The sequence below is a fragment of the Schistocerca serialis genome, chromosome 4 (assembly GCF_023864345.2).
Source record: "Schistocerca serialis cubense isolate TAMUIC-IGC-003099 chromosome 4, iqSchSeri2.2, whole genome shotgun sequence".
In the NCBI taxonomy this organism is placed as follows: Eukaryota; Metazoa; Arthropoda; class Insecta; order Orthoptera; family Acrididae; genus Schistocerca; species Schistocerca serialis.
In genome coordinates this window covers 303,710,255-303,732,738 of record NC_064641.1, presented here as the reverse complement: position 1 = coordinate 303,732,738, position 22,484 = coordinate 303,710,255, and the positions used below count along the sequence as shown (strand labels likewise).

Below are 22,484 nucleotides of genomic sequence, written 5' to 3'. Positions count from 1 at the left end.
TTAGGTTTTATGTCAGCAGTTCTGTGTCAGAAGAATAGTAGTAGCAGTGAAGAGCTTGACTTAATAGATATGTGAAGCCTGAATCAAGCTGATATTGAATTATTGAAGCTAAGAAGCACCTGTGAAAATATCGAGTGTGTTTGTTCTTCTCACAAAAGGCTGTATTTGGGAACTTTTGAAGACAGACCCTTTTAAGAAGCGTGGTATAAAGACTGCTAAGAAATCTATGAAACCTATTTCTTAAACCACGGCAAGGAAATATAAAACCCTTGGACTTATCCCAGGTACCAAGCTGTGCATAACGTGTCGTAAGGACATTTTATATCATATGGGGGATAACCTTCCAGGGATGGATGAATGTGAAGTTGGAAGATCAAGGATGTACACCAGATCCATCTACAGCTCTTCAAAAACTTAATGAAAGTTGTGAATTACTTGAAATTTCACCATTTAAGGTTACCAAGAGAGCACAAGACAGGTGTCCAGAATACATTTGATCCAAGTCTCGTCACTTAGCTTTAAAATTCCAGCAAACAGCATCAGAAGTGCTACATGTTCTGGTGAAAAATCTGTCTGAAGAAACTGGCAGTACTGAATTTACAGACTGTAATATTTTAATGCAAAAACTTGAAGAGATATTTAGCAGAAGTTCTGTTAAAGAAAAACTACAAATACTTACCTTAGCACCAGCTTCATGGAGTAAAGAAAAAATTCAAATGTTTTTTAACACTACTGAATATTGCTAAAAGAAAATGGTATTTTGTCAAAAGGGAGTTATAAAGTGGGAAACAGAATAGGTAAGGATGTGGAAAAACATGTCGAGAATTTTTACTCTGAAGATGAAGATGATACAAGTTGCATTTGTGCTAACAAAAAAAGACTGTCTGTCTGTCCCTTCAGAAAATGGCAAAAAAGTGTATAAGACAAAAAGAATAATTTTACATAATCTGAAAGATGTATACTTAGCTGTCAGAGAAAAATACCCTGAAGATATAATTGGTTTTACTAAATTTTGTGAACTTAGGCCAAAAGAATGTGTTACTGTAAACAGTCATGGAATGCATAATGTATGTGTATGCACGTAATACTGTTAATGCATGCTGCATATGTGAAAGAACCGTACACGGAACTTCTACAGAAACTTGTGTGCAACCTGGAAAACGATGAGTGCATGCTGCATCGCTGTTCTCGGTGTGTGGTGCCTTCTCTAAAACTTAGAGCCGCGCTCCTTGGACTATCAGTGTGAACTTGAATGCCGGATACAGGCTCAGCTTCCCCGCAGTTCCGGCGTCTTCTGCTTGCATCAAACTCTTCTCTGAAGATTCTATATTTTGAAGAAAATTCCAAAATCCTATTATCTAGTCCAAATAAAGACACTCTCAAAATTCAATTGCTGTTAACATATTCTTTATTCAAAATTCAATACACCACTTCACCGCCAAGTTAAACAGTAAGCCCACACTTTCTTAGGGAATTCGCACACAACTGAATTCAACCAAATTAAATAACGTTTTTTCTCAATGATACAATACTAATATACATGTCCATCTGCTCGAGACCAAGTCACTATTAATAATAATAATTTTTTTTCTTCCGTTGTCTCTCCACAACACAAAACAATCACCAATGTTTTCCGCGCATGAAATTCGTCCACGGAATTCTGGGCCAGAAGTTTTTCTTTTCTCTTTGCTGCAACCGAGCGCGTCGCTTGTTGGCCCGGATTTGCTCTTCTTTCTCAGTTAGCCTGCACAAGTAACGTTCTGCGGCAGTGTGTATCTGTTTATGCTACAACCCACTACAAAATAACGTGTGTTCGAAGCAGCCAGAACACAAGTGACTCCAGACTTTCGTAAAATTCTAGGGGCACTACATATCCCTCCCCTTAGCTCGAACACTCGTTATTTTAGATACAACATGTAATATCTTTTGCACTTATTATTCACACAAAACCTTTAGCACAGAAATAAAAAATACGTTTGTCTCATTGCTATCGTTCCCTCAGATGGTCAGTCATTTTACCAATGGACTTAGTAGTACAAGCAATTTAAGATACGACAAATCTTGACCAGTTAATCAAATATAAGCCTTCCTTCAAGGCTATTTTAGGATTGTGCAAAATAAATCCCTCCCCTTAGCCAGTCACAAATTTGTGGTGTTGTTCTCATTAAATAACTCTTTCCTTCTTTACTCTATGGTTGCAATAGTAACCACCTGTTCTTTCAGAATGCTTCATCTCTAGATAAGGAAAAAAAGAATTCAAAGTTACCAGGGGAAACTTTTCCACAATAATTTAGAATTACGATATCTCCCATTTCCTGTGGGTACAGTATCTATCAATGACATAAGGTATGATCCTATCCTCACATACAGGTAGGTACGCCCCTTCCACTTACTTAAAAACTATGGCACAGGTCAATCCCCTTCTGGTGCCCCTGCCCGCACAGTATAGGTCAGCCTCCTCCGGGTCTGCCTACCTATCACTTTCTCTCAAATCCAACAATATCGGGTCCGCCCTCCTTATCCTCTCTCAACAGTGTTCATAGTCACTCCTCTGGCATATACCTCTTCATACAATTCTCTTTAAAATTACCTGGTCAAATATACATGTCCTCCTTGATTCCTTTTTCTTGCAGATTGCTTCCATAGCTTTAACACTTAATTATTCTGCACCTATTTTTTATTACTCTATTGTTTCTTATCAGACTATTTGGGATGCAGAATCCTATTCTTATCCTCAGAAACTTATGAACTCCATCTGTTGATACAGGTTCTGGTAGTGTTTTCCTTCTCTGGCTTAACTTTTTATCTTCCCTTAGCCCTACTTATTCTACAAGGCACTACCACATCTAGGAACAGTTTATTTTAATTGACTCTAAATGCATCATTCCCTCTGAGAAGTGTAACCATCATCCTCATAACCAAGTGCTCTAGTCCTTGACTAGCATTACTTCCCCCTCTCACATGTGACGGTTGTCACTTCTTATCTGGTGTTTCTTGTCTGTGTGTTTGTCTTCAATTGACTGAGTAATAAAGTGTGATTGTGTGTCCTGGTTCTTCGGCCAGCTAAGGTTCTTAGTTAAAGATTTATATAAATCCCGGAAAAGAGGACGACTTCAGCGATAGAAGTATATGAATGTGGATAGAGGGAAAGATAATTGGTACTCTGAAGAGAAGTAAGGAAAGAAATAATAGAGTTGGTTGCTAAGATCGAAGAATGAAAGAAGATAGCCCCAAAGACATGATACCCTTCCCTCCCCCCTTCCCCAGGATCCCCACTTCGCCAGTACGTAAGTGAGAAGCCGGAGGAGGTATGATGTTCGGCGTCTCCTACAGAACGGACATTATCACCATCACCTTAGATGTCCCCGAAGAAAAGATCTTAGCAACTCCTATGGAATGGCAAATGGTGAAGAACCAGTCACACTTGTTTGTGGGGGCTGTATGAAGGGTGTGGTGTTTGTGTAGTGTTGGTCGTGTCTATGCCTACACTACCCACCCCTTATACAAAAATTGAGTACAAACCCTCCCCCCATCACATCATACTTTACAAAAGGTACAAAGTGTTTTATAAAAATTTAAACATCGTGTAACACTGAATTATGCCAGTTTCCCTCAACACTGGCGTTTATAATGTTCTATCTAGAAGTACAGAGACTACCAGATAACACTCTCGGGGCCGGCCGCGGTGGTCTAGCGGTTCTAGGCGCTCAGTCCGGAACAGTGCGACTGCTACGGTCGCAGATTCGAATCCTGCCTCGGGCATGGATGTGTGTGATGTTCTTAGGTTAGTCAGGTTTAAGTAGTTCTAAGTTCTAGGGGACTGATGACCACAGCAGTTAAGTCCCATAGTGCTCAGAGCCATTTGAACCATTTTGAACACTCTCGGGAACACACTCCCCGGGTTTTACCCTTGCGGAACTCTCATATGAGATTACCCTTCTGTTTTCAGCACACTTCCTCAGCGGAATATCTCCAGATCCAAACGCAGTTACAAAGTTAATAAATTTATGTCAAGTCTTTGGGGACCTAGCCTTCGTAGATTACATCTACGGGTTTTACCTTTTCAGAACTCGAAAATGAGATAACCCTGAACCCAGTTGTCAGTACAGTCGTTTCAGGCTGACGTGAAAAGACCGGTTATGGATTTATAGTAAGAGAATAGATGACAGAATAGTTGAAGAAGTGACGGGAATCTATTGCAGGAAAACTAAAGTAGAAGCAACACCGAATCCAATTCGGGAAACGGTGGTCATCACTCTGCCCGTTAACACAGAATGTCAACGTCCCTGGGGGTTTTGTACATATCTCTCTATATCTTTAACATTATACATTCCTTTCTCCTCTATTGGTTTGTCTAAATACTTGGCCCTTGTCACGTGCGAGTCGAAATACGCATCGAGCCCCATGCGTTGCTGTAGTATTTCGGGTCCCATAAATCTGAAATTAACTTCTCTTGTGCACTGGAAGACAAATATTTTTTATTAAATTTTCTTTGAAAGTCTTCCCAGGACATGAATTTCTCTATGTTTATTGTGCTCCTTTCTGAAGATTCACCCTCCAAATAACCTATCACAAATTCTATTTTCTTAGCCTCTTCCCAACTTTTAGGCATGGCCTGATTAAATCGTTTTAAGAAATGAGTGGGGTTTAAACCTAGGGAACTGTCGGGAAAAGCCTGAATTCGATCCCCATTGCAAATTGTTAATTATTTCTTTATTTAGAACAAGATTTTGAGACACTGTACTCTTTTCAAGTTTCTCCTGAATAATTTTGAATTCCCTTCTTAGTTTATCTAGGTCTTTTTTACTATGATCTAATTCGGAGGTCATTATAGGCGAAGGAATGTCAACGCTTAATTTTTCTTCCACTTTTCGTTCTATCAGCTCATCCACCTGTTCCTCTATACCGGTTAGACTGAACTACTCAGTTGTAGTTAACTTTTCTTTGAGATTTTGTTCTACAGTTTCTAAACGTGAGCTAACTCCTGAAATTTGTGTCTGAACTAATGGGAGCAATTTATCTTGTTTATGTACATTTGTTTTAATGTTACATAATTCCTGTTTAACGACATCAGATGTGACCTTACAGACATCTTTCAAGGAATCAAAATTTTCGTTGACTCCGGTTTCTAGGCTACTACATTTACAGTCTACATCATACTCTAATTTCTGGGCTATTTCCCTTAAATTTTTCTCCTGTCTCTCCTCTAAGCCTTTAAACAAAATATTTACTCTTTCACTTAGAGAGCAGACAATTCTTTCATCAAGTCTAACTTGAGGTGTTGCATTTGAGTGTTCTGTAAATCTAATTTAGACTTTAATTCTGAGTTCTGTAAAGATAGTTCAGAATTTAATTCTGCCTTCAGTTCGTCTTGTCTTGTGTTCTGTGACTCAAACTGAGTTTTGATAAAATTCATTGATTCACCCAAATCAGGTCCTGGGTTTCCTATCCCCATAGCCCCAACATGCTCTTCTGATTGTTGATTATCCCCTTCCATCTTATTCTTCTGAGCCTTAAGTTGAGTCAACATTCACAGTACCCCCTACTCAAAAGTCTTACATTGCACAATTGAAGAAAAGTCAAAGTTTGCTCACCCAGTGTGACTTGATGATCTGCTACAGGCGGCGTCGGCGTTGTAGACGGCGGCGGGGGTGTTTGTGAATTAATGGATTGACTGTGGTGTTCGTTCTACCCGATTTATTTGCTTCTATCACCATTAACCAACAGGACAATTTTCGATAAATATCTTCGAATCTTATTCGCTGTTACTTGTTGCTATGGCAATACTCGTCAATCTTTTCCACTTGATTGCGTTAACTTCCACCTTCTTCACAGGTTCTGTTATGGTCGCCACGTTACGCGGTGCCCCATTGTGTTGTTGTTGTGGTCTTCAGTCCTGAGACTGATTTGATGCAGTTCTCCATGCTACTCTATCCTGTGCAAGCCTCTTCATCTCCCAGTACCTACTGCAGCCTACATCCTTCGGAATCTGCTTAGTGTATTCATCTCTTGGTCTCCCTCTACGATTTTTACCCTCCACGCTGCCCTCCAGTACTAAATTGGTGATCCCTTGATGCCTCAGAACATGTCCTACCAACCGATCCCTTCTTCTGGTCAAGCAGTGCCACAAACTCCTCTTCTCCCCAATTCTGTTCAATACCTCCTCATTAGTTATGTGATCTACCCATCTAATTTTCAGCGTTCTTCTGCAGCACCACATTTCGAAAGCTTCTAGTCTCTTCGCGTCTAAACTATTTATCGCCCATGTTTCAATTCCATACGTGGCTACACTCCATACAAATACTTTCAGAAACGACTTCCTGACACTTAAATCAATACTGGATGTTAACAAATTTCTCTTCTTCAGAAACGCTTTCCTTGCCATTGCCGGTCTACATTTTATATCCTCTCTACTTCGACCATCATCAGTTATTTTGCTCCCCAAATAGCGAAACTCCTTTACTACTATGAGTATCTCATTTCCTAATCTAATTCCCTCAGCATCACCAGACTTTATTTGACTGCATTCCATTATCCTCGTTTTCCTTTTGTTGATGTTCATCTTATATCCTCCTTTCAAGACACTGTCCATTCCGTTCAACTGCTCTTCCAAGTCCTTTGCTGTCTCTGACAGAATTACAATGTCATCGGCGAACCTCAGAGTTTTTATCTGTTCTCCATGGATTTTAATACCTACTCCGAACTTTTCTTTTGTTTCCTTTATTGCTTGCTCAATATACAGATTGAATAACATCGGGTATAGGTTGCAACCCTGTCTTATTCCCTTCCCAACCACTGCTTCCCTTTCATGTCCTTTCTGTACAAATTTTAAATAGCCTTTCGCTCCCTGTAGTTTACCCCTGCCACCTTCAGAATTTGAAAGAGAGTATTCCAGTCAACATTGTCAAAAGCTTTCTCTAGGTCTACAAATGCTAGAAACGTAGGTTTGCCTTTCCTTATTCTTTCTTCTAAGATAAGTCGTAGGGTCAGTATTGCCTCACATGTTCCAACATTTCTACGGAATCCAAACTGATCTTCTACGAGGTCAGCTTCTACCAGTTTTTCATTCGTCTGTAAAGAATTCGCGTTAGTATTTTGCAGCTGTGACTTATTAAACTGATAGTTTGGTAATTTTCACATCTGTCAACACCTGATTTCTTTGGGATTGGAATTATTATATTCTTCTTGAAGTCTGAGGGTATTTCGCCTGTCTCATACATCTTGCTCACCAGATGGTAGAGTTTTGTCAGGACTGGCTCCCCCAAGGCTGTCAGTAGTTCCAATGGAATGTTTTTTACTCCCCGGGCCTTGTTTCGACCTAGGTCTTTCAGTGCTCTGTGAAACTCTTCACGCAGTATCGTATCTCCCATTTCATCTTCATCTACATCCTCTTCCATTTCCATAGTACTGTCCTCAAGTAAATCACCCTTGTATAGACCCTCTATATACTCCTTCCACCTTTCTGCTTTTCCTTCTTTGCTTTGAACTGGGTTTCCATCTGAGCTCTTGATATTCATGCAAGTGGTTCTCTTTTCTCCAAATGTCTCTTTAATTTTCCTGTAGGCAGTATCTATCTTACACCTACTGAGGTAAGCCTCTACATCCTTACATTTGTCCTCCAGCCATCCCTGCTTAGCCATTTTGCACTTTCTGTCAATCTCATTTTTGAGATGTTTGTATTCCTTTTTGCCTGCTACACTTACTGAATTTTTGTATTTTCTCCTTTAATCAATTAAATTCAGTATCTCTTCGGTTACCCAAGGATTTCTACTAGCCCTCGTCTTTTTACCTTCTTGATCCTCTGCTGCCTTCACTATTTCATTCCTGAAAGCTACCCATTCTTCTTCTACTGTATTTCTTTCCCCCATTCCTGTCAATTGTTCCCTTATGCTCTCCCTGAAACTCTGTACAACCTCTGGTTCTTTCAGTTTATCCAGGTCCCATCTCCTTAAATTCCCGCCTTTTTGCAGTTTCTTCAGTTTCAATCTGCAGTTCATAACCAGTAGATTGTGTTCAGAGTCCACATCTGCCCCTGGAAATGGCTTACAATTTAAAATCTGGTTCCTAAATCTCTGTCTTATCATTATATAATATATCTGGTATCTTCTAGTATCTCCAGGGTTCTTCCATGTATACAACCTTCTTTCATGATTCTTGAACCAAGTGTTAGCTATGATTAAGTTATGCTCTGTGCAAAATTCTACCAGGCGGCTTCCTCTTGCATTTCTTAGCCCCAATCCATAGTCACCTACTACGCTTCCTTCTCTTCCTTTTCCTACGTCAAATTCCAGTCACCCATGACTATTAAATTTTCGTCTCCCTTCACTGCCTGAATTAATTCTTTTATCTCAACATACATTTCTTCAGTTTCTTCATCATTTGCAGAGCTAGTTGGCATATAAACCTGTACTACTGTAGTAGGTGTGGGCTTCGTGTCTATCTTGGCTACAATAATGCGTTCACTATGTTGTTTGTAGTAGCTTACCCGCATTCCTATTTTTTTAATTCATTATTAAACGTACTCCTGCATTACCCCTATTTGATTTTGTATTTATAACCCTGTATTCACCTGACCAAAAGTTTTGTTCCTCCTGCCACCGAACTACACTAATTTCCACAATAGCTAACTTTAACCTATCCATTTCCCTTTTTAAATTTTCTAACCTACCTGCCCGATTAAAGGATCTGACATTCCACGCTCCGATTCGTAGAACGCCAGTTTTCTTTCTCCTGATAACGACGTCCTCTACTCGTAGTCTTCGCCCGGAGATCCAAATGGGGGACTATTTTACCTCCGGAATATTTTACCCAAGAGGACACCATCATCATTTAATCATACAGTAAAGCTGCATGCCCTCGGGAAAAATTACTGCTGTAATTTCCCCTTGCTGTCAACCATTCGCAGTACCAAAACAGCAAGGCCGTTTTGGTTAGTGTTACAGGGCCAGATCAGTCAATCATCCAGACTATTGCCCCTGCAACTACTGAAAAGGCTGCTGCCCCTCTTCAGGAACCACACGTTTGTCTGGCCTCTCAACAGATACACCTCCGTTGTGGTTGCACCTACGGTATGGCTATCAGTATTGTTGAGGCACGCAAGCCTCCCCACCAACGGCAAGGTCCAAGGTTCTTCTCTAAAACTTAGAGCCGCGCTCCTTGGACTATCAGTTTGAACTTCCTTGAATGCCAGATACAAGCTCAGCTTCCCCACAGCTGTGGCGTGTTCTGCTTGCAGCAAACTCTTCTCCGAAGATTCTATATTTTGAAGAAGGTGGAAATTCATCTACTATGCCAAAATCCTTTTATCTAGTCCAAATAAAGACACTCTCAAAATTCAGTTGTTGTTAACATATTCTATATTCAAAATTCAGTACACCATTTCACTGCCACATTAAACAGTAAGCCCACACTTTCTTAGGGAATTCGCAGACGACTGAATTCAACCAAATTAAATAAAATTTTTTCTTAACGATACAATACTAATATATATGTCCGTCTGCTCGAGACCAAGTCACTATGTAATAATAATCTTTTTTTTTTTTTTTTTCCTTCCTTTGTCTCTCCACAACACAAAACAGTCACCAATGTTTTTCATGCGTGAAATTCGTCCATGGAATTCTGGGCTAGAAGTTTTTCTTTTCTCTTTGCTGCAACTGAGTGTGTCACTTGTTGGCCCGGTTTTGCTCTTCTTTCTGAGGTAGTCTGCACAAATAACGTTCTGCGGCAGCGTGCATCTGTTTATGCTACAACCCACTACAAAATAATGTGTGTTCGAAGTGGCTGGAACACAGGTGACTCCAGACTTTCGAAAAATTCTGTGGGCACTACAGGTGTCCTGACGAATATGAAGTGCGCAGTTTTTGATGGAGCTGGAGTCCTTACAGGATTGTGAAAATGTTGTATTCAAACAATGGATGCAAACTGATCGATCTTCACTGGGGACATGACTGAAGATGACCGAAGAATTTGTTTATCTCATGCAAAAACTTCAAAACTTAACACATCATCATCATGTATCAAAATCTCAGAGTCACTACTTCAAATCAAGCAAAGAAACCCTCCCTGATACTACATGGATCATCATAGTGGATTTTGCAGAGAACTATACCTGTTAGCTTCAGGATGCAGCACAAGGATTTCACTGGCAGAACATTAAAGTCAAACTTCATCATTTTGTGGTGTATTTTAAAACAGATGGCTGCATTAAGTCAGTGTCATTGTGTTGTATAAGTGCCTGTTTGCAGCATGATACACACACATTCTGTGTTTTCCAGAAAACTTCTCTCACTTGTATACTGGAAAAATTACCACACATCCAGCATGTTATGTACTTCAGTGTTGGCAGTTCTGCACAATATAAAAACTTTAAGAACTTCTTAATTTGTGCCATCACAAGCAAGGTCATGGAGTAACTGCAGAATGGAATTTTTTTGCCACTAGTCATGGCAAAAATGCATGTGATGGAGTTGGTGGTACTGTTAAATGTTTAGCAACAAGAGGAAGTTTACAGCATCCATATTACAGTCACATTTTAAGTCCAAAAGATCTGTTTACATTTGCCAAAGCTCATGTTCCAGGAATAGAAACCTTTTGTTTCAACAGAGGAGATAACATAGTTCACAAACATGTTACAAAAATGATATGAGATTGGTTCTACCATTCCTGGGACAAGAGTGAATAATTTTTTTCAAACCACTGAATGAAAAGAAGTTGCTGATAAAGCGTGTTTCATCACCCACTAAATTCATTCAAGTTCCTCTTGGAATTCAAAACCACTGCCTCTAACACAATTAAAGAAGAAACATTTGTCGCAGCTGTCTACAATAACCAGTGGTGGCTTGGAAAAATTCTAAAGGTAAGTGAAGAACACAGAGATGCAAAAGTCAAGTTCATGTGTCCAAGTGGCCCTTCAAGTTATTCATGGCCACTTCACACTGATGTTTGCTGGATTCCTTATGAAAACATTTTACTGACTTTGCCTGCTCCTAGTGCAAGCACAAGTACTGGTCATTTATATACTTTTGAATCGGACATAATATTGTCCATTGAAAACTTGTTTGAAAGAATGAATGCTTTATAGAATTTTATGAATGTGTTTTATGAGAACTGATCATTTGTGACCACTAGGTAAGAGTCACAAAATGAAACATGTATATTATTATTTATGTTATTTCTGTTTTAAATGATTAAACAGAACAAACCCCCTTCTGATTTTTTATGTTGTCATGTATAGCAATAGGAATTCTTTGAGATAAAATTTAAAATGATTAAGTTTGTGATTTTGATGAAAGAAATCCACAAAGTTTGTAAAAAAAAAAAAAAATTGAAAAATGGCTTTAATTACAGATTAGTACATATTTATATGCATAGTTGCAGCATTTTTATGGTTTAGTCATATAGTTGGTCCTTTTATCTTTCTAATAACACCAAATTGTATAAAATTGATTTATAAATAAGGGAGTTATAGTAGTTAAAAACTTTCAACCTACCTTTCGTACTGACGCCAGATGGAGGAAATGCTAGACATTTCAAAATGGCCCCCTGACTACAGTTTTGATCTAAAAAAAATTATTTTATCGCTTTCTATTTATGTACGTTATTACACCAAATTTTCACCAATATCTGTGACATGATGGCAATGAGTTTTCTTTATTTTGGGCGATTTTAAATGAAATGAACCAATGTGTGTTTTGGTTTTGTGAGTGTTGTGTGTGATCATCAGTGCCATGTTCTTTGCTTTACCGCGGTGCAACAACATATTAATGAATATTACTGAGGTAAGTTGGTATAGTAGATAAAGATTTATTATAAAATCATATCATTATAAAGTCAAGAAGCTATTGCTGGCACTAAGATGGCATTGTCTGAAAATTTTGCTATAAAATGTAAATTTCGATATAAAATGTATTATATACATATATTAGTTGCATTTTATAGTACATTATATTTCATAATTTAAGGTTGACTATGGAGCAACTGCTGAGGAGTTAGAGCAGCATTTTCATGGCTGTGGCTCAATTAACAGAGTAACAATACTGTGCAATAAGTTTGATGGACATCCCAAAGGATTTGCGTACATAGAATTTGCTGAACGTGAATCGGTACAAACTGCAATGGCAATGGATGAATCTCTCTTTAGAGGACGGCAGATAAAAGTAAGCATTCCACTTATTTACTGTTGTATAAAACTGGATGGCTATTAAGATGATAAATACAATTTCATAAATTGTGATTGTCATTCATTAATGTACTGTAAGATAATTTTTGTTTTCATGATCATAGCCTTATACTTTAATAATTTCTTTTTGTTAGTAATAAAACATTTAATCTGATTACAGCACATTATTGGTGACAGGTTGTTGGCTGATTATTTCAGCAATCTTTAGATTAGATTGCGGCTATGTAATTCCTGGCATAAATTTGACAAGTTGTCAGTTGCTCTTGTATTCTGTGTGTTGCCACTGGTTCTGGAAATCAAGAAATATAAGGGAATTTCAAACACATCAAGGAAACGTCAGAGAAACGGGAGGAAAAAGACCTGGAAAATCTCGTTTTTGTCTCAGTAGATGAAATGGTTTGTTTACTGAGATGTCGTGGATAGTTGCCGGCAGGGTGTAGCTGAGTGCGTTTGCTGCTTCCCTTCTTCCTCATTACTACTGCTTCTCCCCTTCCTACCACTCCCCTCAGCTTGCCGTCAGTGCTGCAACCACTTCTTGCCACTAAACTAGCAACTGCAGACGACAGTCAGGTAGGCATGAGGAGTGGTTTGTTTGGATCTGATTCTCAGAGACTGTAGACGCAGCAGCCAGAGATGGCGGTCATGTGTGCACGAGTTGTGTCTGAGTGATTGTGTGAATGTGTGCATGCTCTCGTTTGCTGACAAAAGTGATGGCTGAAAATTTAATTGTGGGAGTATGATTGTCTCTTCTACGTACCTGTCTGCAGCTCAGCAATTGTCATTACAGAGAGTTGCTACTTATCCTCATTATTGTTGATTCTCAAGAGTATTTGAACAAGTTATCTGTTGCATGGATTGATCACCGTGGTCTCATTTCATCAACATGCTGTCTGTGGCTCAAGAATGTCTGGGCACATGAGTGAATTTTCACAACGGGCTGAAACCGCAGACCGTTTCCACGGGTATCTGTAATGGATCGGCCCTGCCGATATGAAGCCATTCGGTTCCCACTAATGTGCAGGTCCTGCCAGTTGGGTCTAGTCTCACCTATGTACCCAAAGTCCGGGCCTGTTTTTGTGTGGTGTAATGCAGCTTATTTTCATGGTTTATGCATGAACCCAGGACTGCGGTGATCTTCAGCAGGCGAGAGGCCGTGGCGATGGATTTCAGGAATTGTGACTCACTCAACGCAAGTACATTATACAGTGTGGCATTTTATAGACATTTTATTTGTTCTAGTACATTTTGGCACTTCAAAAGTAGTTTGTATGTTAGAAAATATGGACAATAAGAATAAGAAAATTGTCAGTCGCTGGTGGTTTGTGAACTATGTACTCATATGGAGGGTGTTTCACTTATAAACTTTCAAGAAACTGTAGAAATAACACCATTGGTCAGAATGATGTCAAATTGCAAGGGAATAGTGTTGTGATTGCAAAGTTAGCTGCATTGAAGGAACACATTCTGCAACGCATTCTGAATGTGACCCCAGAAACACTTGAATCAGTTGTAGAACCTGCTGTTTCTTGATTTCAACTTGTTCCAGAAAATGATAGACAGCATATTGAAAATGTTCTGCACTAGTCACACGGAAATTAATTATCTGATTCGATTGTGATTGATGCTTTTTATGTGGTTTTTTGCCTCAGGACAATTAAAAACCTATTTTTCCGATCCGATGTGATATGACCTTGCCATGTTGGATGGTCTTGCGTAACTAACAGTATTGCACCTGTACACCCACGCACACTAGGTAGTACAGTTTAACATCAAACGTACACCTTAGGCATTGTTGTATGATTCATTTGTCATTAGTAGTCGGCCACTATTAAATTATGATTCTTACAGCGCCAACTATTGCTACATTTTGTAACTATTTATTTTTCTTCTGCCATACGTTTTCCCCCTTCTACGATAATATTTTGTTGCAATTTGATATCATTCTGACCAGTGGTGTTGTTTCTGCAGTCGTTTGAAAGTTTAATTATAATCATCCTTCAAACGTATCAAGGAAATATCAGAGAAATGGGAGGGGAAAAACCTGTAAAATAATGGATATAACACAGCGGGTAATAACTGACAATAATGAGCATAGTAGAACAAACATTTTATGGATGGTCACCTATAGTGTTGGATCACACAATTATTCTCTCTGTTATATGCTTCTTTGAAGAGGCCTACTTCTTTTTTAGGTTATTTCTTAAATCAATGAAGATATTTTAAATCTGTTTTGCAACTCCAAGAAAATGGTTTTTTTTTTATTTTTAAATAAAATAACAGCAGTGGTCGTAATGAAACACACATCATTTGGCTTGCTTTCTCCAACTAAAAACAGTTTGTTACGACAGATGTTGATGTTAGTACTTAAGATTTTTCCTCATACCAATAAACACTATCTTTTTCCTCCTTTGCGCTATTCTTTCTTGTACCGTAGCTACAAAGACAGATTGTCAACTTACATCTTGACTTAACTTTGAGATCTCAAAATTTGTCTGGGAGAAATGCTAAAACTTGTCTGGAAATATGGGAAATATCAGGAAATTTCACTTGAGGAAACTTGTTTCAAGCCTTTCTTTTTTTCCTACATTTTGTGCATAGTGTTATTAATATTATTTTGTAACACAGAAATTTCATATACCAGTAAAGCCATCAACCAGGCCACATTGTGCAACTTTGTATAGCCATTAACCGACACACACAGAGAGAGAGAGAGAGAGAGAGAGAGAGAGAGAGAGAGAGAGAGAGAGAGAGAGATGGCGGGGGGGGGGTTACGGTTGCACCTGCTCCATAAATTACCATGAAGACCTCTTGTATTTACCCCAGTGCAATAAAAACTGAAATGTGCATTTATAAAAACTTGCTGCAGTTGGTAACCTGTTATGCTAAAGAGCATGATTAGTAACTACATTAAATGAAAGTAATAGTTTCAACTGAACTGTCGAAGCTAGACAACCTTTAAATTTCCGCCCTTGCCTGGTTACGTTACATTTTGATTTTGTGGGATTTTTTGCCCTGTAAAACTTCACTCCTAAATCAACTATGCTAAAAGTACTGTAATATGACTAATTTGTCCGCCTCAATAGCTGAGTGGTATAATAATAATTATAATTGATAAATGATTAATTAAAAGGAAATCCACTAAATGAAAAGTATAATGAACCCAAATATTTAACTGACTCTCGCGCGCGCCCACACACACACACACACACACACACACACACACACACACAAATCCACTTTCTTAGTCTCTATAATGAAAACTGTTTTTTGTCCAATAATGTGCACAATATTATCGACTACATAAAAAAAATCACTTCTACTCTTTTTTACATTTTTTTTTTTTTTATTGCTTGAAGTGAAGGTTGGTAAACTCGTGGCATACTGAAAAACGTTTAATTTGGGTTTCTATAATATCAGGGAAATTACTAACTGTCTTCTTGCCAGGTGAGAAAATTCAGAATAGTTTAATTTAATTTCATGGGTATCACTTTGGCAACATAAGAAAAATTGTAGTAAAGCAAAATCTGTAACATTTATAAATTTGGAGATTGATGATCGTTACTATGAAATGAAAGCAGAAATGCCAAACTAAACAATTATTTTTTAACGAAGGAAGCTTTTTCTACTGATATCTGACATCCCGTGCATTAATATCACAGTTTTGGACGTAACAAAGAATTTTTGCCATATTCTGGTGAAATACGTAGAAATTACATTAATCGTAGCCCGACTCTGGAGCGAAAGAAAAAGTATTCATAGTCATATCAGTAATTTCAATTGGCAATAATAATGTCACAATTAAACAAATACCCAAAAGAAATAAAATTTTAGTCATCTTAACAAAATGGGAGAAAATAAAGAGTCTGACAGCGTGAGATGCTGTCGGAAAGTTGCACAACTAAAGAAGAGAAAGAAAAGACAGCGTGCATTCTTATATAGAACAAAATACAGATGATAATGCTATGCCGCTCTCACTATTCTGGGCGTACATATTCGCTGACTTGCAGTGCAGTTCATTGACTCAGTGGTTAAATTATATCTTTAACTCTTGATATTTTGATAGGAAAGGAAAATAGTATGTTATTACGTCGTGGGCAGGGCACAATATTACTCTGGTCAGCGCAACAGAATGCCATGCTAAGGGGCCTGGGTTCGATTCCTGGCTGGGTTGTAGATTTTCTCCGCACAGGGACTGGGTATTTTGTAGCATTCATCATCATCATCGTCTCATTCCAGACGTGAAAGTCGCTGAAGTGGTATCAACTAAAAAGTTTTGCACCAGGTGACCGGTCTACCTGACTGGAGTCTCTAGCCACACTACATTTCATTTTCATCACTCATTTGTTATTGCCTCAAAAAGTCATGCTCTCGACTTTTCATGGGTATTGACTGGTGTCAGGTAAGTGCAGACTTTCATAAATCCCCATAAAAAATACACCCAGTGGTGTTAAATCAGGTGAGATGGGAAGCCAAAGCCTCTTTCAGGGAACATTGCACCCAACTTACTTGTGCCGGATCACTCTATTCCAATGTTAGCTGACTACCAGAGTGGAATTCAGCAGAGCAGCATTCTGTTGAAACAACAGCTTCAAGTGTATGTGGAGGAGAACATCTTCCCATAGTGTGGACAATTTCTCTTGTAAAAGTGTATTTAATTGTGGAAATACAGTATAATCAGAATTCAATCCCAGACATTCACTGAAAAACTTTACTGGTGATCGTACTTTTTAATGTAATGGGGACTTTCACAAGCCCACTGGTGAGTATTACTGAAGTGAAATACTGCTTCCCTAGTAAAAATAGCCTCATCTGTAAAATGGGTGAAGTAGGGGAAGGGAGGAGGCATTTTTGTGTGAAACATTGTTTCTTGTCAAATTTGTTGATTGTAGGTCAAATGAAGTACCCTATAGGTTTTGACGAGTGAATTTACGATTATCAAAATGCGTGACATAAATGGTCATGTCTTTCTATTGCATTGGTATAGAAGCTTAAAATTTTTCATGCCATCAAGGTACTGTAGACCTTGATATGTGCTATAAATTTCAAAATGGTACATCCACCTGTTCCTGAGAAAAAGGGATCTTAACAGTTGGTCTGTTGGTCAGAAGAACATACAGGGAAAGTGATCCTATAAGATTTCTGTTTCTACCAGTTAAGGTATGAAACCCTAAAAATACTAAACTTGTTGGTATTTGTATTGTAATAACTTTCAAAATATTGGTCATATCAATGAGACCTTCCAACAAGCAATTGCAGTGTTAAATTTCCTATCCAATGGTGTACTTGAACTTTGTGCTGCTCTACTGCTTCTGTTAATTTATGTACATTCTAATAGAGATTTTTTTTTAAATTTAGTGTCACATTGCAATAATGTCCTTTTGGCCAAGGCAGCCATTGTTGGCACGTATTATTAATTAAAATCACATGTACAAAGATTTCAACTGGAAAAAGAATGATGGAAAGAAAAATTGAGCTTATCAAGAAGTGATATGATTGATTAAAATGATGTGAGAAAGGAATAGGAATAAAAAATAGCTTTCATTAATTGAATAAAAATAATGATCAGTCATTGATAAAAATTTGAAATACCTGACATGATTTGAACCCATAACCTTCTACATGTGAAGGCCTTAGTCTATCCGTTACACCACACAGTCAGTCAGTACAGTGCTCCTTGTTTAATACTGTTGAACGTCACATAAAACTCCAATTTTTTGTTGTTGATTTCTTGCAAATGCAGCCCCACCAGGGTGAATGGCTGCAGGATGTGATACCTGGGATCTTAACTTACATCTCTCTATAGATGCTTTCAAAAAGTTAATCCTTGCTGGGACCTTCCCTTGTTAGTCAGGTATGCTGACCTGACCATCATGCTGTCTCTCCTCCTCCTCCTCCTCCTCCTCCTCTTTATTTTTCTTCTTCTTTTTAACTATATTTTTTGAGAAGAGAGCCATTAAAGATTAGTTTCCATATTGGACGAGACAATATCAAGCCAGTTAACTTGCCTCCTCTGCTTCTCAATACAGAAACAGTGGTAACTGGAATTACATAATTCTTGTTTGTTTTAAAATATTTTAGTTGCAGTAACCTAATCTGGTCACAAAATTACAGAATTTTTTATACCCATTACCCTTTATTTTAGAATGAATTATTTTAAGCAAAGCTTTGTAATTTTTGAGCAATCTACAGCACATCAGAATTTTAATATACTTAAACTTAACCGAAAGCATGAGCCAGAACCTTTTGTAAGTGATGTAATCAAAATTTTTATCTTACGAGAATGAAACAAAAATTTAACCTATATGATCCTGGTTCCACACTGCAAGTTACCTTTGTGCCGAGAAAACAATCTGTGGGTCTACTTACATACTCATACACCAGTAGAGGCATGTCAATGAGTTCAAATATGCCTTAACACTTCATAGACAGGCCAATTAGCAGAACACTGGGCCTAGGAAACTGGCTGTTTATACCATTACTTAAACCATTACTAGCATATACGTAATAGACGTATCTTCCTGGGTGATGCTTAGTCACAAGGGAAATGCTCCTGTGTGGTCGGACAGTGAGACTTTGGGAGGTGGGGATGATTGGAGACACAAAGCATGTTTGTGTGTAAGGATTGGAGGGCAAGTACGGTCTTTGAAGACCTTAGTGAAACCCATGATATATTTCATTGCAGATGTGACAGCGGTGGGTCGCTGAGCTGTATCGAAGGAACTTCTTGTTATGGAATGGGTGACAGTTGTCGAAGTGGAGGTATTGCTAGTAGTTATTAGGCTTGATACGGACGGAGGTACTGATGTAGCCAAATTTGAGGTGTAGGTCAACATCGAGGAAGGTGGAATGTGCTCCAGGCTGTCATTGAACAGATGGGCACTGTTAAGCAGAGAGATGGGTGGAGGAGGAAGAAATGGATAGTGAGACGGAAGCGGAGGTGGTGGACAGAGAGAGGGGTGAGAAAGAGGTAGGCGAGTAGAAGGGGGGACGAGATGTGTTCAGTATATGTGACATATGTGGCCCAAAGCTGCATTTGCAGCTGGACACTGGTGATCTCCACTGAACTGTGTTATGTCAACCTTAATGAGTAAGATGAATAGGACGATGGAAAAGCTTCACAATTGCTGAGGTTGCAATTTACATGACTGCAAGTTTTCACAACAAAACATTTATCCGAAGTAGGTTGTTGAAGCTTTATTTGCTGTTGCACATTAGTGAATGCCCCTAAGCTCTATAGTACGCTGTGGCGACTTGTGCAAATTTTTATGAGAATGCTTCAATTTAGTGGCTTACAGCCTTCTGACTTAGTGTAATAATAATAATAATAATAATAATAATAATACCCCATGGAGGCCCGGGAAAAGAATCGGCCTCCGGTATGTTCTGCCAGTCGTAAAAGGCGACGAAAAGAACAAACCACTAATAGGGCTAACCCCCCTTTTAGTGTGATTAGTTGGTTCAGGACAGAACTAAAGAAGCCTCGGACAAGCGCCGTCATGGTCGGGGACGACGCTTGAACCCTATGCCCGCCCACAATGGTAACGACACTGCTAGCCAACTGGAAAATGATTTAAATCCAAATAGAGGTGTTTTGCAGGATATGCTTCCTGCAACCACCCTAGAAGGAAAACAAAGACAGAGGATGAGATGGTCAGATGAAGTTAATCGACACCTCATGTTCTGTTATTACCAAGCAACAAACCTAGGAACCAACACAACTGGATACAGATCACAAGTATACACAACATTTATTACCAGATACTCAGAATTAAAATTTTTAACAGAACAACGATTAGCTGATCAGATCCGTGTAATAATAAAAAATAACAGGATACCCCAGTCAGAATAGAAAACATCAAACAACAAGCACAACAAATACTGGAACAAAATAATGTGCAATCAGAAGAAGAAGAAAATACAGTAATGGACTCAAACATCCCAGAGCAAACAAACAAAGAACAACATGCACCAATTAAACAATCAGAGGAAAACGAAATCTTAAGACAGCCACCAGAACAAGCACAAATAGAACACGAAGTGACACAGATGTTAGATATAGAAGAAAAATTTCAGCTAACATATATAGAATACAAAGACACAAATACAGACATTAGACCATTCTTGCGTAGACCACCAAATAACCCACAAGTCGAAACAACAATAAAAACTATCAACACAATCATACACAACAAAATAAATGAAAACACAACTATGGAAGAGTTACAACTACTGGTTTATATAGGAGCACTCACTACACTAAATATACACACTAGGCAGAGATCAGAACCAACCAACACACAGAAGAAACCCACAAAACCAGCATGGCAACACAGGCTACAGATCAAAATAGAAAAACTGAGAAAAGACATCGGACAGCTTACACAATTTATAAGAAATGAAATCTCGGAAAAAAAAAACGAAAAAAGTTAGGTAAAATCTCACAACAAGAAGCGACAGAGCAATTAGACGTAAAGAAGCAGAAATTACAAGCATTAGCCAAACGACTCAGAAGATACAAAAAAAGTGAAAATAGAAGGAAACAAAACCAAACATTCAACACAAACCAAAAGAAATTTTACCAGACAATAGATAACACACACATTAAAATAAACAATCCACCAAACATAACAGACATGGAACACTTCTGGAGCAACATATGGTCAAACCCGGTACAACATAACAGGCATGCACGGTGGATACAAGCAGAAACAGACACATACAAGATGATACCACAAATGCCTGAAGTGATAATTTTGCAACATGAAGTCACCCAAGCAATTAATTCTACTCACAATTGGAAAGCCCCTGGAAATGACAAAATAGCAAATTTCTGGTTAAATAAGTTCACCTCAACACATTCACATCTAACTAAATTATTTAACAGTTACATTGCAGACCCATACACATTCCCTGATACACTTACACACGGAATAACATATCTGAAACCTAAAGATCAAGCAGACACAGCGAACCCAGCTAAATATCGCTCCATAACATGCCTACCAACAATATACAAAATTTTAACTTCAGTCATTAAACAGAAATTAATGACACATACAACACAGAACAAAATTATAAATGAAGAACAAAAAGGCTGTTGCAAAGGAGCACGAGGATGTAAAGAGCAACTGATAATAGATACAGAGGTGACATATCAAGCTAAAACTAAACAAAGGTCGCTACACTACACATACATTGATTACCAAAAAGCTTTTGATAGTGTACCCCACTCATGGTTACTACAAATATTGGAAATATACAAAGTAGATCCTAAATTGATACAGTTCCTAAACATAGTAATGAAAAATTGGAAAACCACACTTAATATCCAAACAAATTCAAATAATATCACATCACAGCCAATACAGCTTAAGTGTGGAATATACCAAGGAGACTCATTAAGTCCTTTCTGGTTCTGCCTTGCTCTGAACCCACTATCCAACATGCTACATAATACAAATTATGGATACAATATTACTGGAACATACCCACACAAAATCACACATTTGCTATACATGGATGATCTAAAACTACTGGCAGCAACAAATCAACAACTCAACCAATTACCAAAGATAACAGAAGGATTCAGCAATGATATAAGTATGGCTTTTGGAACAGACAAATGTAAGAAAAATAGCATAGTCAAGGGAAAACATACTAAACAAGAAGATTACATATTGGATAACCACAGCGACTGCATAGAGCGATGGAAAAAACGGATGCCTATAAATATCTAGGATACAGACAAAAAGTAGGAATAGATAATACAAATATCAAAAAAGAACTAAAAGAAAAATATAGACAAAGACTAACAAAAATACTGAAAACAGAATTGACAGCAAGAAACAAGACAAAAGCTATAAATACCTATGCCATGCCAATATTGACCTACTCATTTGGAGTAGTGAAATGGAGTAACACAGACCTAGAAGCACTCAATACACTTACACGATCACAATGCCACAAATATAGAATACATCACATACATTCAGCAACAGAAAGATTCACATTAAGCAGAAAGGAAGGAGGAAGGGGATTTATCGACATAAAAAACCTACATTATGGACAGGTAGACAATTTAAGAAAATTCTTTCTAGAACGAGCAGAAACTAGCAAAATACACAAGGCAATCACTCTTATAAATACATCGGCTACACCACTGCAATTTCATAACCACTTCTACAACCCTTTAGATCACATAACATCAACAGACATGAAGAAAGTAAATTGGAAAAAGAAAACACTACATGGCAAGCACCCGTATCATCTAACACAGCCACACATTGATCAAGACGCATCCAACACA

General features: G+C 38.1%; 1 protein-coding gene across 1 annotated transcript in view; it reads left to right on the top strand.

Annotated features, from left to right (window-relative positions):
- The window catches only part of LOC126473961 (polyadenylate-binding protein 2), a 122,622-nt gene that overhangs the window by 78,415 nt on the left and 21,723 nt on the right, over window positions 1–22,484 (top strand). Inside the window, exon 5 of the mRNA XM_050101332.1 lies at window positions 11,961–12,155. Coding sequence (XP_049957289.1) covers window positions 11,961–12,155 — 195 coding nt within the window. The remainder of the gene's footprint in view (window positions 1–11,960; window positions 12,156–22,484) is intronic.